The following is a 17,676-nucleotide window of genomic DNA, read 5'->3' as shown; positions in this document are numbered from 1 at the left end:
CCTCTGGCCTGCTGCGACGCTGCTGCAGCCTGCAACTTGTTTAGTCATTGCACACAAGCCTCCTGATGAACGATGCATGCATCACGACAAAAGTTTTGGTCGCCATGAACCACGGTTAGTCGGGCCGCTGAGGAGCCTCAGGAGGAACCCTTTGTTGGTTCTAAAAGAAACTCCTTTGAATAAAAAAGGGTCATTGGTAGAACCCTGCGAGTGGGCTCTAGATGGTACCCTTTGGTTAGAAAAGGGGTCTCAGCAGAACCTGCCCGGTAGGTTCTTGGTTCTAACTTTTAAAGGTGGAGAGGTTTTCTGAAAACCTCACAGATGGTCTCTAAATAACTCTTTATATGAGGTTTATCTATGGGGACAAGCTAAAAAACACCAAATGCTCAAAGATTGATGAGTGAATGGTGATTTGAGGCCGGTAGTATTATAGCTATATATATTATAGCTTAAAGACCAGCCCAAACTCCGGAATCACAATTTAGACTCAATATTTTAAACTGTTATTGTATCTACATTGATACTATGTGTCAATATCTCTATCTATTCATACACGACTGAGATGTTTGCTTAATTTGAAATGCTACTTATTTTATCAAAAGCGAAAGTGAATGAATGAATTGGGTCCATTCTAACAATAACAAAAGTGTAAATAGCAACTGAACACTATAAACATTCATCATTTTTGACATTAGTAACATGCTCAAGTTAAGGTTTCTTTTTGTGGGTTATTTCATTGTGGACATTACTCATAATCTAGATTAAACATAGATGGAAGCTCATACCTTAGTCCCTCCATGTTTAACTCTATAATTAAGATCTCAATAAACCAAAACACTGGCAACAAGTAACATCTTAGGTGTATAATAGTGACAATAAATATTTATATATTTATACCTATACTAAATCCTCTGGTGTCTTGTGCCTAATTTGACAGAATACTGTCCCCACATGGCTTCTGTTGATGTGACCAGCGTACGATATGCTAATGCATCAGTGCGTGTCCACACACACAGCGTGGCCCCTTGAAGCGCCGGTCTCACATCACCGTGGGACGCGCTATTCTTGAGCGAGGAGCAGTTCAAAACCAAGGGGCCTCTGAAAATTCCTGTCTCTGAAAAGCGAGGCTTAAACCTGATACATCCCTCTGAGGCCGCTGTAATTCCCAGCTTTACCTGGGACAATTCAAACAGGCTGACGCGACACAACACAAAAAAGGCTGCTTCCTGCGCCCCAAACAGCTCTAGAAACCCGAGGAGGGGAGAGGACGGGAAACCGGGGGAGCAGGTTGGGCCACAGGTGGAAGGTGGTGGGAGAGAATTGACGAGGTGTAGCAGACCTGGAGAAGTCCAAGTGATTTATTTCTGTCGCTTACTCGATCTCCAGTAACTACACGATGATCCATCCTTTTTATCTACTATTGCTCTAAGATAAAAGCTGCCTCAGTTATCTCCGAGTCAGATGAAAGCCGTGTGTGTCTCAGTCACCTCAGTGCATTAGAAGTGGAGGTTACTGTTACTGTTGTGGATCACTCAGGAGAAAAGAATGTGGTCTTAGGATTGATAAAGGAAATAGCCAGTTTTCCTCTTCTTTTTGCCTCTTTAAAAATAAGGGTTGTTGACAAATGGCAGGTAGACAGGTCCTTTGTGGTCTTTGCTGTGCACCCTGAGGGTTCCTCACCCAGGCTGCATATGACTCTACCGTCAAATGAGTGAAAGAGGTGCATTCTTCATGTTTACTCTCATCGGATACAGTACCGGTTCCCACTCTAGCGTCAGTGGGATGCTTACTACTAAAGGATTATGTCTTCATAACTAAGGTAAACCTTACTGCGATTACGTAACCTAGGTGTACTTAGGTGATTTTGTTATGGATAATTTTGTGAGTGGAGAATGCTCCATAACGTGTCAGTTGGGAGGAAGACCAAAAGATGCTTTCCTTCTCCCCTGGATGACACAGCACCATCGACCCCTACGCCCGCACCAGCATTGGCCTCCACGCTGTGCATTAGTGCAACAGCGCGTCCCTTTGATCCGACAGCCACCCGAGCCAAAACACTGCTACACCTGCAGCGACAAACAACGAGCGGCCAGAACAGCTGCCACCGCAACGGCAGCCGGACCACAAGCTTCCAGCAGCCACTTCCTGTCTCTCTGTGGAAAAGCATAAGCCCTCATAACAAAAACCTAAAGTTTTTACTCTTATTTTTCCATTTGACAGAGTTTAAAATGAGGGATTTTTAACCAGCTATAAAAAGCAAACTGCTCAAAGAAATATGATTTACCAGCTCATTTTGATTGGAAAAAACCTGAGAGCTAATAAGCAGGTTTTTATCAGGTCTTTCTATTTTAGAAACAATCCAGCCATCATCTATTTTTCCTTTGGTGCGCACCGATTGGCTGACGGCAGTTGGGGAAAGCTTCCACGGAACTCTTGTGACTTTCGATTTAGATTCAGCACGTTCTTTTTTTTGTTCTTTTTGGGTCCCGGTGGCACAAAGAGCTCTTATGATCAGCCATGTAGAGGATCTCACAGAAGTAGCGCCATTGGAGCAGCACCCAGACTTTTTTTTCACAACGTCTTCGCTCATGGCTAAACACAGAGGGGGTGAAGACGGCATCAAAGAGAAAGAAGCCTAGCCATTGCTCTCAGCTCCCAAAGGTCCCCTCTGTTCCTTCAGAGGAGCCCTCCTTCTTTTCTTTCTTTTTTTTTCACGATCGAATGGCCAGGACAGGATTCCTCACATTCCGGACACTGAAAAGAGCGGAGTGAAATGTCTGCGTCAGCGTGGACACTCTGTTTTACAAATTGTAGCGGCCATTGTCTTTATGCCCGCTCACGTATGCGACTTATTGTTTTTGGGAAGGTGGTCTTTACCGATGCGCCCCTCCTTCCCCCGCCGCCGGGAGCCGAGCATCTGGGTAAATTGGGTTGACGTGCAGCAGGTTGCTCCCCTCTTGTTTGTTTTAGGGAGTAAAAACCTCAGCGGGGCGTCTTTTTCTACCTGTCTGACGAGGTTTGACGAGAGGGCCTGTTCCCCCAGTGTGTCCCCCAGGCTCCTGTTTAGAGCTCAGCCGGCTAAACACACACACACACACACACACACTGCTTTTCTTTGGCTGTCCCCACAACTGAAGGATAATGCCCTCAGCTTCTTCTCCTTTTTCCCTAGACATTGTCAGTTCATTAATGATTACTTTTACACCTAGTGTGTGTGTGTGTGGCCCCTATAAAGCCAACCTGACTCCTGCAGGGAGACCAGACTAGCTTAAATCAGGACCCTGTATGTCACACAGCCAGCAGCCCCCTCATAACAATCACTAAGTCAGCCCCCCCCCCCCCCCCCCCCTCAGCAGGGGCCACCAGTCTGCCCACCTCACAAAGCTACTACAACTACAATAATTCTCTTCATTTACATTTGAATCTTTATCATTTTTACATGAGGCTTAAAGGATCATTCTCCTTAGATTACACTCTGTCCACTTTTCTTCATAGTTTGCCTTTGTGCGTTTGTCTTACAATGACATTTTAAATCCTGCTTAGTGTATGTACTGCTCCATATACACTTCACACTGTAAATTTATTTAAATATACTCTGCACTTTATCTGCTCTCTTGCACTTCTGGTTAGATGCTCAACTGCATTGCATTGTCTCACTACCTGTACTGTGCAATGACAAGAAAGTTGAATCTAATCTAATCCAATTACTTTTATTTGAATGTCCCAGCCGGCTAACTTCACCTGGGTGGCATCTGCTATCTATATTTTCAAATTCTTTGTCCATCAATTAGCACTTATTTGTTCATATTGTATTCTTTTGATCCTATTGTCTCCCCTATTGTGTCCTTGGGATTCAGATTGTGTAGGCTTTGGGAAGTCGAGCTTCTAATGACGACCAAGACACGTCCGAAGTAATCAGGACGCAGTCGACATTTGGTTTTTCTACGTAGTATTATTATTATTATTATCATCATGGGCAGGGGCAAACCGTTCAGCCGGCCAACCCTAACCCATTTCAGGGGGGGTAACTATGCAGCCAAAAAATGTGAACCTGTTTTGTTGTTGAACATTGAAAAATACAATATTTGATATTCACTGTATTATATTTTTCGGTTGCAGATTTTATATTTTCAGATTCTAAACTTTTTTTCGCGTTCGGATCTTTTTTTTCATATTCAGACTTTGAGACTGATGTGGGGGGGGGGGGGGGGGGCGGCGACGTTCTCTCTCTCTCTCTCTCTCTCTCTCTCTCTCTCTCTCTCCCTGTGTACCAACAATCCCTCACAAACCGCTACAAAGTATAACTAGACACACACAATTGTAAACTGTGAGTAATTGACATGTGACGTGGCCCTCGGAGTTCATAGACCAGAGCCTGCATGTCCCAGAGTGAGGTGGTGGTTGTTAGAAGGTTGATGCTTTGGCACATAGCTCACAACATCCGGCCCACAGTAATGCAATTCAATTCTGTTTAGAAACATGTGTAATTATAGGTGACAAGGTAACAAGGTGTTATAGGTGTTATTATAGGTAACAAGGTGAATAAGTATAACTTATTCACCTTGTTATTAACACAATTTCATGCAAATCAGTTCATAATCAAGCAAGTTACAGTCGAGGAAGCGGAGAAGCACTGCATCTCTCGATCCACTACACACATGTTTGTTTACTTGTTTACTGCTCATTGTACAGCTGATCTTACAGACAAATCTAATGTTAGACAACTTGATAACAACAACAAGAATGCCTCTTTATGTCTGTCAATCCCCAGAACTCAAGTGTGCACCGATACAACGGATCTGAATTGATTGAGTTTGCAGCTTTTTCACTTCTTTTTTTTTTTTTTTGATCCGGATGTTTCCAACATAATTTACATGCAGTACGACGTCTGTACATTTTCCCTCCTAGGTGGGATTAATGAGTTGAACAGCAACGTGGGCCAGCTCACCGCCTGTGATGTTCTTGCAAAGTTCCTCTCCAGCGCTTTGAGCGCCTCAGCCAATACGCGGTGCTTTTTTAGGCTGCTTCAGCTCGCAGTATTCCACAGTTCTGGACCCGAGACGGGCCAAAAAGATGGTCAGATCAGACGCGCCGCGCCGCATGCTCACTGACAGATACAGTCATTTTGACAGAGTACACGCTCATGCCTCCATCCTGTAATCACACGCGGCCTCATAAAAGCCGGCGACCTACCAATTTGGGAATCCCTGCTGTTTTTGCGCTGTGATACAGCTCGTTCACATGGTGCTATTACCGGCTTTAAGATCCCCGCGCAGATGTCGGCTCCATTTTATGGAAGCCCGGCTTTCAGTTTTCTTTCACATTTGGGTGTCTGTAACTGTTTTTGACTTTCAGAGCTGAAGAAGGCTTTCCACGGTTAGGGGGGGTTATGAATTCATGATCTCTTTTTAGTTAGAGTGGCCCGTGCTGTGATGGAGACATCATTATTTAGTTATGAATGAACCGGCTCGTATCCCTTTGGCTTGAATGGGTTTTTTTTGTGTGGCATGCGCTAAGCTCCTTGGTTTTAGTGGTAAGAGGAAAATGAGGGGTCACTACCCCACACAGACGCAAACCCGGCCTCATCATAGACTCCCCATTGGCCTGGGCTTAGTCATGAGACCCTGGCAATGAGAAAGCTCTCACCCAATAAGGTGCCCTGTGGGGAAAGCCCTGGTCCAATAAGAAGGCCCCCCTGGGGTAATACTGGGGGATTACCAGCCTGAGCCTGCGGATTGAGCTCTAGGGCGAGGGAAGGGGGGCACGAGGCGCAGCGCGGGGGCTACTCGGTCGCCAAGGACAGTGGCCTCCTTTAAATGGTTGCTACGGAGCAGGTATCAAAAGTGTGAGAGTCGCACACAGTCACGGTCATGGAGGGTATTAAGTCGCAACAAAGAGACAGTTATTCTGCAATAATCAAGAGGCGAGGAGCAGGTGGGACAGAGCCGTGATCAGAGAAGCATAGTGCTGACTAGCACACACACACACACAGGTCGGAAAAATAACGACATGTTATTATGACATTTTGGATATTTTAAGGATTTGACAGTTCAATGGTGAGATTATATGCATTTGCTTCAAATGAATTTACTGGAATAGACATCAACAAGGGTCTTCCAGGGAGTCCTGCGCCACAGATTCCACTTGCAATCTTCAAGCAGAGCTTCTGCAGGGTCAGAGGTCAGTGGGACCACACATTGACGACGCGGCTCTGTTGGCTCAATCAGTACTTGCCGCGGCGGGTTTGCATTCAGGATAAGAGTGGAGGACTGAGCAATTTCACATATCTTGCAGTCTTGTCTATGTGGACGATCGGATTGGTGAGTTGTCAGCACTAATGGGGAGCGTGGAAAGGGTGCAATATGGTGCACCAGTCGATTTATGACCAGAAGGAGACCCCCCAGTACCCAGAATAGGAGTGAAGGGTTGTATAGGTCGTCATGATGGGAACGCCATTAGGAGCTGGTAGATGGATGCATCGTCCGCAATGAGGCGAGATTAAGATTAAGAGTCTTAATCATGTTTCCTCCATAGATCAGCATTCACTTAATATATTGTAACAAAGTTTAGTCAGAGTTTTGGATTTTAATTGAAACCAAATTCATTTTTAGTTTAGACGTCGTAATTTATAGCGAGTTTTTTTTTGGTTATTTGTTGTTTGTCATTAAAATATATTGATTAGATTATTAGTAAATAGTTTAATGAAATCATAATTAAAAAGGTAGAAATCAAACAACTATGTACCTTGTGATTTGTGAGATGAGTTCATTGAATGTTATGAATGTTAATACATTTTAAATGAGGCAGTAGTTTATTTGTATTATTTATTTCTATGGAAGTAAATCCGTGTCATCGGGGGTTTATTTATAAAAAATCACTGCTAAAATATTCAGCCCAAAAAATTCATTCATTCTACCGTAGTGTCCCGGATGTTGGTGTCTCACGGCTGAATTTTTTGGGCTGAATATTGTAACAGTGATTTTTTTTAGGTTGAATTTCTTTCAGTGTTTTAATGTTGAAAAACATTCAGGTACATAATTTCAATGCATAAATATTCAGTGCTAGAAATTCAATCACCTTTTTATTTCAACCCCCGATGACACAGATTTACTTCCATATATTTCTCTGCCCATTTTTATAACAGCATTGTCACATATATTCTTTCATTCTTGATCTCACATGTAGGCATATGTTTTTACCCGGATGTGTAACATGCCATTGATCATATCCCTCCTCCACCAGGTGCGAGTGTGTGTGCAGCCTGGGCTCAGAGTTCCGCCGCGGGGCCGGTGTGCTGGACATGGTGTTTGAGTCTCCGTTCCAGCTCTTCACCTGCGGCTATGATACCTTCATCCGCCTGTGGGACCTGCGACTCAGCCCACGGTACTCCACTCCATGGTGCTCCCCCACCCGGGTCTGTTTCGTTAAATAGTGACATCTACAGTGCGTCAGCTGTACAGTGCTCCAGACCTTTACCACACCACGATCAACTCCAAATCTTCTATAAAGGAGGCTCATTATGGGAATTTGGGGTCTTAACACTAGATTTACTTCCTACCACAGCTACAAAGCATAATTGTAATATATTTTATGAAAACACAGTAAAGTGAGTTAAATGTGCATTCATGTTTGAGATGGCATTGTCAGTTTGGTATGAAAGCGATTCAGCAGGTGGATTCTTTTGCTGATGAGTCATCCATGGAAGCAGTTGTAAAAGTATCATTTGCAGAAGATAAAATGATTTCTAAAGTGAAAGCAGTTGAGCTCAGGGCTTTTCCTGCATAGAGGAATTTTTTTTGCAAAGTGGTTTTAGTCAGCGGCAAAGAAAACATCCCAAGTGCCAAAATGTAAGATGCACCAATCAATGAGGTACCGGTTGACATGTGACTGGATGGCCCAGGCACACAGCCTAAGCCCCAGATGAGCTGGAGAGGAACAACCTTCAACGCAGGGTTTTGACATCTCTGAGCCCTTTTGTTTTACTCTTTCCTTGACTTGTGCTTTTATCTGCAGCAGTGTGAGCACAGGGAGCCTCCCCCTGCTGTAACAATATTAATGCAGCAGCCCTGATTGCAGAATATGGCGGCAAGGTGACCAGGGAAGGAAGGCAGCATGTATTTTGGACAGCGGGGGTTAGAGGGGTTTCAGGTCTTGTTTAGGAGGGGTCAGTCAAGTAGGAAAAATCCGATCTGATTGGCAGATTGCTCTGGGGACTTAGCGAGGGGCTGGGTCGGGGCTAAGGTTGACAGAGGGGGGCCCCTCTTTAGATATCAATAATTCATGCGCTCAAACCAAACTGGCCTCAAAAAAAGACTCCCAGGGTCTTCCAGGAGGTTCAGGTTGTCTGGAAGTTGGGGGCTCACCGCCATAACCAAATGCAGTGTGACAGATCAGTGATTCCCATGATGATTAAGAGATCTAATGAATGATTGTTGTCCTCTCCTCTAAATGAACACATATGTCTCAAAAAATCATTCTATATTGTTAAAACTATGTATTTCTATGTTGTGACAGAGTACATTTACTTTCACTAACCAGCCTGGGCTGTCCGTCTTTGGTTTATTCTCCAAATGGTGTCACATAGATAGAAACCTAATATTTACATAAATCAAGTTATAAATATGTACTGACATTCTTATAAAACAAAACATTTTGTCACTTTATATGTACCCAAGCATTGTGATGTATAAAAGAGTATAATTTGGGTGATACAAATCAGATATAATGTCACGTTATTGATAATTAATGTTACATTTTCAGTAATAATAAGTGGAACACGGCTCAATGAGTATGAGAAGTAACTCAAGTGATTTGTATGTTGGATAAAGGTGCTATAGAATTCAGCTATAGAGGAGACATGTGTTCCAACATAGCTTAATAAGGCATTTAACATTCATTTCACTTTCATCTCATTACTAATGTGATGATATCATGGTGTCATGTTATCCTTCTGGAAAGACGTCTACACTAATGATCCAAGTATGCCTCCATGCTTTGACTAATACATTGCATGGCAGTAGAACATCAGTATACTATATGTGTGAAATGTATGTTCATTTTTCTTTCTATATTTCATACCACAATTGTTCGTGTTTTCTTTTTTTTACATTTTACATAGTTGGATTGAAGTGTGTGTTTCACCTTCAGGATGGAAGGACAATGGGTGACCTCCCAATGTTCTACAATTAGAGTGTGTGTGTGTGTGTGTGTGTGTGTGTGTGTCCAGACGTCTCTGCTTCCCCATTGTCTGCTCCTGTGTATCTCCATCACTTATTGATGAGGCTGCACTAATGGAGGATCAATGTCTATTGGCAGAAAATACTCATCCCCAAAATACTTTCCCTGTCTTAAGCCACGCGCACCGCAACCCTGTTTCGCTCTTCACTCTGCAGCGCGCACGCACACACGCACACACAGCTTGACCTCCTTGTTGACAGTGTACATCTTTGTCTGTAAAACTCTACAATATTCAACCTTTGTTCTTTCAACTGGAACACTTGAATATTTTTTTCTTTATTTTATTCCCCCTGCTATCAAGATTAAGACAAACTGCTGGGGCCCTTAGTTGTGTGTTGGAGACATGACATTTATGTTGTTTCGGCTGATATCACTTTATTGTATGAGTACAATAATTTCTTTTTAATTCCTTGCTGATATGTGATTATAAATGAAAAGGAGGTTTCTTTAAAAACCCTTTAGCCGTCATTGGGAAAATAAAGACATTTTCAATCAATTAATACCAATTGTTTACTAGTATAACCTTGACAATTTAGCACATATCAACGGTATTGATTTTCTCTCCTTAGTTTTCAAAAAAGTCCTCACTCTAACACTGTTCTCAGTGCAAGTGCAGTGTGTGTGTGTGTGTACTCAGGGTTGGTTGATAACAATGACTCGTATCACCTTTGTTGCTCCATATTCTCAAAGGGCGGAGAATGAACCAAGAGTGGATTTCCATAAAATCTTCAGCTCTGTTCAGTCCACAAAAAGGCTGTTTGTGTTACGGCGAGACGTGCTTTCACACGTGAGAGGGTGTTTGGGGGCAGAGTGTGTGGTATTATGCGTACAAGTTTCAAGCCGTGGCATCTTTGGCTAACTTTATTATTTTAGTTCAACATTAGCATAACACTGGGACTATGACTACAGGTCCATACAACTCCAAGTGCCGACAGCCGACGGTACACGCCCCCCCTCAAATAACACCTGATCACTCCGCATGTCCATGAAATAGTCCCATTACATTACAGATCGGACCCTTTAGCTTTTCCCGACGAGTACCTGCATGAGAAGTATAGATTTACTGGAGATGGAATCAGTTATTTGTGCAGCCTGCACCCCACACGCCAACATCTGCTCACTTTTAAGGCAAAGAATAGGCTAAATAAGAATATATTTTATTCATATAGTGCTTTACATGACAGACACTTTACAGTAAAACCAGCACATTTAGCACATGAACACAGATACAGCAACAAAACCAACACATAAAACCTTTTGACCACACTGTACGTACATTTTTTTGTCATGGGGCATGGCATAATAATTGATATGTAATCATTGCCGGGGTCTTTGTATCTAAAACGATAGATAACATTAACATGCTTTAAAACAGTTATTATATCCTACTCCTTTCTATCACGAGGCGCTTTGTCTTCAGAGAGCGTAAACGACCCCATCCTTTTCATACAGGAAGTGTGTGATGGAGTGGGAGGAACCTCATGACAGCGCGCTGTACTGCATCCAGACGGATGGGAATCACATGATCGCCAGCGGCTCGTCGTACTACGGTGTGGTGCGACTCTGGGACAGACGGCAGAGCCAATGCCTGCAGGTAACGTCCTCAGAGTGGGAGTGGGCTACAGTACCATGTGTTTAGAAACACATTGGGTGAAGCGAATGGCAGATGGGGAACAATAAAATAGCCGTACGATGATGTGATTGCAGTTCTTCCAGCTGAGCTCCCGCCCCGTGAGCAGCCCGGTGTACTGCCTGAGGTTCAGCAGCTCTCACCTCCATGCAGCCCTGGCCACCTCCCTGCACTCACTGGACTTCAGACAAAACCCTTTCCACATCAGATGATACACACACACAAACTGTTCAAATACATGTGTTCAATAAAAATGTATATTTTCCCACTAAAAGGAATGGCTTATTCTGTTCTGTTTTCACATTTTTGTTTTTGGAAGAACTGAGTTATTTGTACATCAAAGTACTAGGAGTTTGGATTCCTAGTACAGAAATTCCTATAGTGAAACCAGATATCACTTTTCATTGGTTAACGCCATTGGTTCTGAAAGGTAAAGCTAGTAAGAAGTGCCTTCACTGTTTCTAATTGTCATCAACAATCTATAGCCACTTCCGTGGTTTGTCCCAAAAGGTACAGAACACTGTTATATGTGTATATATATATATATTAGGGATAGGCACGTTAACTCCAACAATGGTTTTATCATGTTAACAGTATTTATTTATTTTTAGCATTGTGAGGCCGTACACTCACAGTACTGCACTTTTAAATGGACGTTTTAATTTTAAATCTACCAGACAGTGTAGACGATAACAACCAAGCTATTTGTAACCACTGCAAACTGGAATGATGTACTGCTTCATTGTTTCCCCATGGTTTACACTATTAAAAGGGGCGGCCGGACTGGCCGACAAGGGGGGGTCGTACACGCTGAGCAAAACCTATATAATGTTATGGGAAACACTGTGCTTGAAGGCGTATTGATGCAGCACTAGCTAGCCAAACTACCAGTGGAGCGAAAGCATCGCCATTAAAACGTCCCATGCACAGTCAAATTCAGCTGTGTACTTGGTGCTAGACATCTTTACTCGCTCTACCAGAGAGCCTTACTGAACATGTGCTGCATTATGCTGCTCCCTCATAACGTACACATGCTTCTTCTGGTTCAGAAAGAAAAATGACTATACTGAATGTTCTATTTTAAAGTAATGTTATCAACATTACTTTATATAATAATAAAGGTGTACCATACACTATAGTTGTTACTGTATTAATGAATTTTGCATTCAATTAACATAACTCACAAATTAATCGCATGATTGTTCTGTGATTAATCTAGTTCAATTTTTTTATCTTTGCCCCAGCACTAACATACATACATATATATACAGTATATATACACACACACATACACACACACACACACAGTATATGCGAATATACATCATGGAACATATTTGGCAAGGAGGGCCTTACCTACCATCCTACCATGAATCACAGGTTCATTTGTGAAAAAGGGACAAATGGGAAAAATGTTCATGATCAAGATAAATATGTATTGACAGATCTTGAAGTAGCAACAATCTGTTTCAATGAAATGAAATGAGCAGGAAATGAGCTCAACGGGACTCTGTCGAGGTGAGAAGCATGCTGGCGCCTGCTGGGAAAGATGGGCTAATCCGTTAGCTGAAGGCACAGGCTGAAGTGAATAAGTCCCAGCAAGAAAACACACAGCTTTTCCAGCCCCGACCCTTTGGAGTGGGGGCCTGAATCCAGCCCGAAGCTTTTTTAAGGGATTATGGCACATTAGCCTCTTGACAACAAAAAAAAACATCTCATCACTGGAAACACGCTGTTTGGGTTTACATACATTTGACCCCTGCACCTGAGATCACACACCGTAGGGGAATCAGAGCGTTGAACACCCCCCCCCCCACCCCCCACCAATCCCTCACCGTACAATGTTAGGATCCATTTGACAGATCAAATCTACATTATCGCACATCTGGGATTATCAAACCACTCGTGCAGTGCGGAACAGCTGGACTTTATGGGTGTGGGTGTGTGTGCGTGTGTGTGTGTATGTGTGTGTATGTGGGTGGTCAGTTGAAGGAGTCAATGGAAAGGCATGAAGACTCAAAAGTAGATTTATTTCCAAGCAGTTTACTTGTGATAAGCAGTTTCTAGCCATTGCCATTTTGCTCTTGGCAATGCTGACACAATTGGGCTGACCCAAGTAGAACCATAGATAGCTATAGATAAGAAGCATTAGAAGTACAATTTGAGTGCCAGGAGAGAGTTAATATATGCTGTGAGAATGAGATTTTAGCTATAGAAACAAGACCCTTTCCGTTGTATGAATATAGCCTTCCCATGAAAGTGTGTGACTGTTAGAAACATTCTGCAGAACTCACCAGGCAGCGTGCGAGTTTGTCCTGGTGTCCCGGGTCGGGCAGCCGCCGTCCCTGCTGGCCATTAGTGGCATATAATAGATCACGTCGTCCATTAGCTAATATGCCAGGGCCACATTAGAGGAGCGGCCAGGGTGCGTAAAGACATTGCACACCCATGCAGGAGATGTGACGCTTAGGGACTCCTGACACTTGAATTAATCATAGAGGGCGGGGATGGGGCCCTGCCGCCACAACACGCTACACACCAGATTTTCTTGGTTGTCAAAAAATGTCTACTGAATACTGTCTAATAAAGCTCATGATAGCTGGGTGTCCACAGTTGTGGATTCTTTGACCCAAACAACGGCTGTGCCCCGGACAGCGTTTTGCAAATCTTTTCATTTCCTCTCATTCAAGGAACACGCACTCTTTACATGCAGCCCGTCTAGAGGGTCCATGTCCTCCCACCTTCCACCTGGTCCCAATACCAGTTGCACGAAGAGCACGATTCGATTGCTGTCAGGTGAGGCTCATTAGGCTTCTTCCCGGCACTGTTTCCTGAACCAATCCCCACATGTTTGCCCCACAGCTGAGCACAACCACGCCCCAGCACAGTGGCCAGACTCTAGCACAATGCCTATCCAACCATCCATCCAACCATCCATCCACCCATCGACATAACCAACCGTTGGACGAATATCGCATTTCCAATTTACAAAAAAGGTGAAAAATGTTTCTGCCAGGACAGTTTTCTCACTCAATGACCCAATGCAGGAAATAAAACCATAATTATACCATCCTGCATCGCACATCTTTGTTTTGTAGAAGCGTACGATGCTACTGCTTTTTCTAAACTACATTTAAAACCGCACAGACATTTGTAACAACGCAAATGTCAATATAAATTCTACCAGCTTCTTTTCATGAAGACATTCTAAAAGTGTTGTTGCAAACCCAATTTGCTTTTGAGTTCTAGACCAACTACATGGACAAACAATGAGCAAAGTCCACACGCTGCCAACCCAGTAGTTCTGAGCTTCTCGAGTGTTCGCTCTGTAGTAGATGTGTGGGTCCAGTGGAAAGACAAGCCTGGCATTGAGCGGTGGGTTTTCTTGTCTGCACATGTCTCTCCTCCTCTGTAGTGTCACTCAGGGTTTTGTAGCTTAGACCGCCGCCTTGCTCTCTCATCCCCGCTACCTGTGTGTCAGGTGACATCATCCATTTGAGAAGGGGCTGCTACATCACGAGGCACAAAGCCGGTGTCGAGCAGCTGCCCCATGAAGAAACATGCCACACAGTTCAACTGCTCACTTCAAACAAGTCGGTTTTTCTCTCAAAGCAACTTCACCTGCTCTGACTCTTTAGTTTCTCTCTTTCGTGAAATATGGTCAAGCACACTATGCTGACCCTTGGCCTCCTTCATCCTATTTCAGTTTATTGTTAGGCTTAAATAGAATAGCTTGTTTAATGTGCCGGTGTCTGATTTGTCTTTATACTCAAGTATTTAAATAATACTGCGAATCTACAGAAATGTCCAATATCAATGTATTTTCTATCCTACTCGGTTGACAGAAACATAGAGTGGGTGAAATAAGTAACAACCCAAGTGATACTCACGACGTAAGACTCCATTGCTGAAAAAAAATCATGTTGAAGCTCGTTTTAAAGTTTGCTGCACAACATTTGGAAAAGCCACTGAAATACTGGGAGAATGTAGTGTGGTCAGATGAGATGCCATAATACACACCATGTTTGGAGGAGAAACGGCACTGCACATCACCCTTGAGACACCATACCAACAGTGAAGTTTGGAGGTGGGAACATCATGGTGTTGGGCTGCTTTTCAGCAAATGGTACTGGCAAACTTCACCTAATTGAAGGAAGGATGAACGGGCAAATTTACAGAGACAATCTTGACAGAAATCTGCTGCCATCTACCAGGATGATGAAGATGAAACGAGGGGGGACATTTCAGCAAGACAATGATCCCAAACACACAGCCAAGGAAACTCAACTGGAAAGAAAAGAAAAGAAAAAAAAGAAAGCTGCGAGAATGGCCCAGCCAATCACCTGACTTAAATCCCATTGAAAATCTATGGAAAGAACTGAAGATCAAGATTCATAGAGGCCCACAGAACCTTCAAGATCTGAAGACGATGTTTGTGTGGAAGAATGGGCCAAAATCACACCAGAGCAATGCAGGCGGCTAGTTTCTCCATCCAGGATGAAGCGGTCATTACTAACAAAGGATTTTGTACAAAGTATTGAATAGTTGTCACAAAGACGGGTGTGAGGGAAGGAAGGGAGGACTCAAGCACGGAAACAAAAACATACTTTAATAGTCAAAAAAACTGAAAATCACTCCAACAAAGACAAGGCAAAGACCTGATAAAACAACAACATATACTAGGACTACCTAGGTGGCTTGGCACGAGCCGCGACACCCGTACATGCAACATGCAACATGCAACATGCAACATGCAACATGCAACATGCAACATGCAACATGCAACATGCAACATGCAACATGCAACATGCAACATGCAACATGCAACATGCAACATGCAACATGCAATGCCACTACACGAGAGACAAGAGACTGACAGGGCTTAAATACACAAGGGAGGTGCAGGTGATTGAACACAGGTGAAAACAATCATCGGCACGGCAGACAATCACAGGGGAAGACAGGACAAGGCAGGAAGTGAAGTTACCCCAGGGACACAAGAGGCAGGAGACTACAAAATAAAACAAGACATGACCCCAAACCGTGACATCAGTAAGTGTGTGAAATACTTTTTCCCTGTGTCATTTCACATTGTTACACATACATTTATTTCTGAACTTCTTTGTATGTATGTATTACTTGGGTTGTTACCAACATCTGGTGAAAAAGTCATGTCAATAGCTTCTTTGGAAATATATTTACTGAGACAAATGGTGACGTGTTCCCTACTTATTTCACCCGCAGTATGTCCACAGCCTTAGTGTCCAAATAACTGATCCACCTGTTGGAGCTGCTGCTACTGTTGGGTTCCAGAGTGCCATGTCCACACCTCGTACTTAGGTGGAATGCATTCACTTCAGAGAAAGATATTTGTCTTGTTTTTCTGAACAAACAACATTAATTATAAGATTTCATGGAAAATAACTACTTAGCCGGCATGTGGAGGAAGAGCTTCAGTTTGCAGTTGTAGCAACTTGAGTTCTGAGGTTTGTTACCACGAAGCCAGGTCACAAGGTTGGTGGATTATTACAGTCAGAATAATAAACACCTGGTGAGGGTTGGGTATGGTCGTGTCTATGCCTTAAATATACATTTGTCACTTGTACTAAGCTCGGCTAACCTCTGACTACAGTTTGTGATTTACACACAGGCAATGAGTTTGATCTTCCCATCACATTCAAGTGTCCCCAGAATGTCTAAAGAATGTCTTTAGTCTGGCAAAAATGCCATGGTGGAGGGGACGGGGCCACTGTCTCTCTGGTCAGCACAAGGTTGTCACTTCACCCGAGCCATCGGTGGGAAATTTCACGGGTATCGACTCCGAGCGCTGCTTCAGCTAGCCTAAACAAACACGGAGCGACCACTACAGGCACACATGGAGATCCTGCAGCTTAATGACTCATTCCCTGTCACACAATGGCTAACCTGTAATCTACCCGAGCACTTAACAGGACTGCGCCGTAACATGAGAAGATGTGGAGAATCCACCGCTGTTTTCTTTGGCCAAGTTCACTGGAGCTGAATGGACTGGACCGAGTCTCTTTTGACTCGATGCAAGGCTTGCTTCCTCCAGCTAGGAGGCCCCCAAGGGCCGCCTACAGGTTGGAGAGGTGATGGTGTCAGAGCTGGAGGAAGGGCAGGGGGGTGGGTGGGGACGGATATCAAAGACTCTTTGCTCATGGTTTATTTGTGTGGTTCTGGTCACGTTATTGGGTTCAACGTGTTGGATCAACAAGTCTTTCCTGACATCTGAGGAGCTTCAACTTAGCTTCAAGGTGGGGTGGGATGGGGACAGGGGGGGTTCTACAGAGAGTGTCCTTTGGACGGCATGTGTGTACCAAGAGGGCCATCTGGTGTTCAAGAGCTGAAGTTCACATGTTGATCACGTCCCGAGGATGGATTGACCTGAAGCAGTCTGTACCTTGAGAGGATGTCATTATTTAGCATCTTAACATCTTAATAACATTTTGTAAATTTGAGAAACAATTGACAGGGCATCTTCGTATTTGAAATAACAAACTACTTTAGACTTCTGTTGTGTGAGTCATTAACGTGTCACTTAACAACAATACGTATCACGAAAGCACAAGGTTGACACGGGAGATTAATTTTGACGGACGAGTACCTTTTCATTCTTCAGTGATGTGAAATAACAGCAAGTGAGCATTAATCCTCAGATTAAAGTAATCCCCAACAAACTTTCCTCCTGTTTGATTAACATTTGCTTAAAGCTACAAAGACAAGACAGGACATTTCTAAACCTTTTGTTGTTTGAATGTAAGTGGATTGACCAATTATGTGTGAGGTCA

General features: G+C 43.4%; 1 protein-coding gene across 1 annotated transcript in view; it reads left to right on the top strand.

Annotated features, from left to right (window-relative positions):
* The window catches only part of fbxw4 (F-box and WD repeat domain containing 4), a 33,356-nt gene extending 22,224 nt beyond the window's left edge, over positions 1 to 11,132 (top strand). The window contains exons 7-9 of the mRNA XM_037465885.2: positions 7,243 to 7,383; positions 10,690 to 10,831; positions 10,945 to 11,132. Coding sequence (XP_037321782.2) covers positions 7,243 to 7,383; positions 10,690 to 10,831; positions 10,945 to 11,079 — 418 coding nt within the window. The 3' untranslated portion in view covers positions 11,080 to 11,132. The remainder of the gene's footprint in view (positions 1 to 7,242; positions 7,384 to 10,689; positions 10,832 to 10,944) is intronic.
* The last annotated feature ends 6,544 nt before the right edge of the window (positions 11,133 to 17,676 follow it).

The sequence above is a fragment of the Pungitius pungitius genome, chromosome 13 (genome assembly GCF_949316345.1).
Source record: "Pungitius pungitius chromosome 13, fPunPun2.1, whole genome shotgun sequence".
In the NCBI taxonomy this organism is placed as follows: Eukaryota; Metazoa; Chordata; class Actinopteri; order Perciformes; family Gasterosteidae; genus Pungitius; species Pungitius pungitius.
The sequence above is the reverse complement of the archived record's forward strand: the minus strand, read 5'-3'. Positions and strand labels throughout refer to the sequence as shown.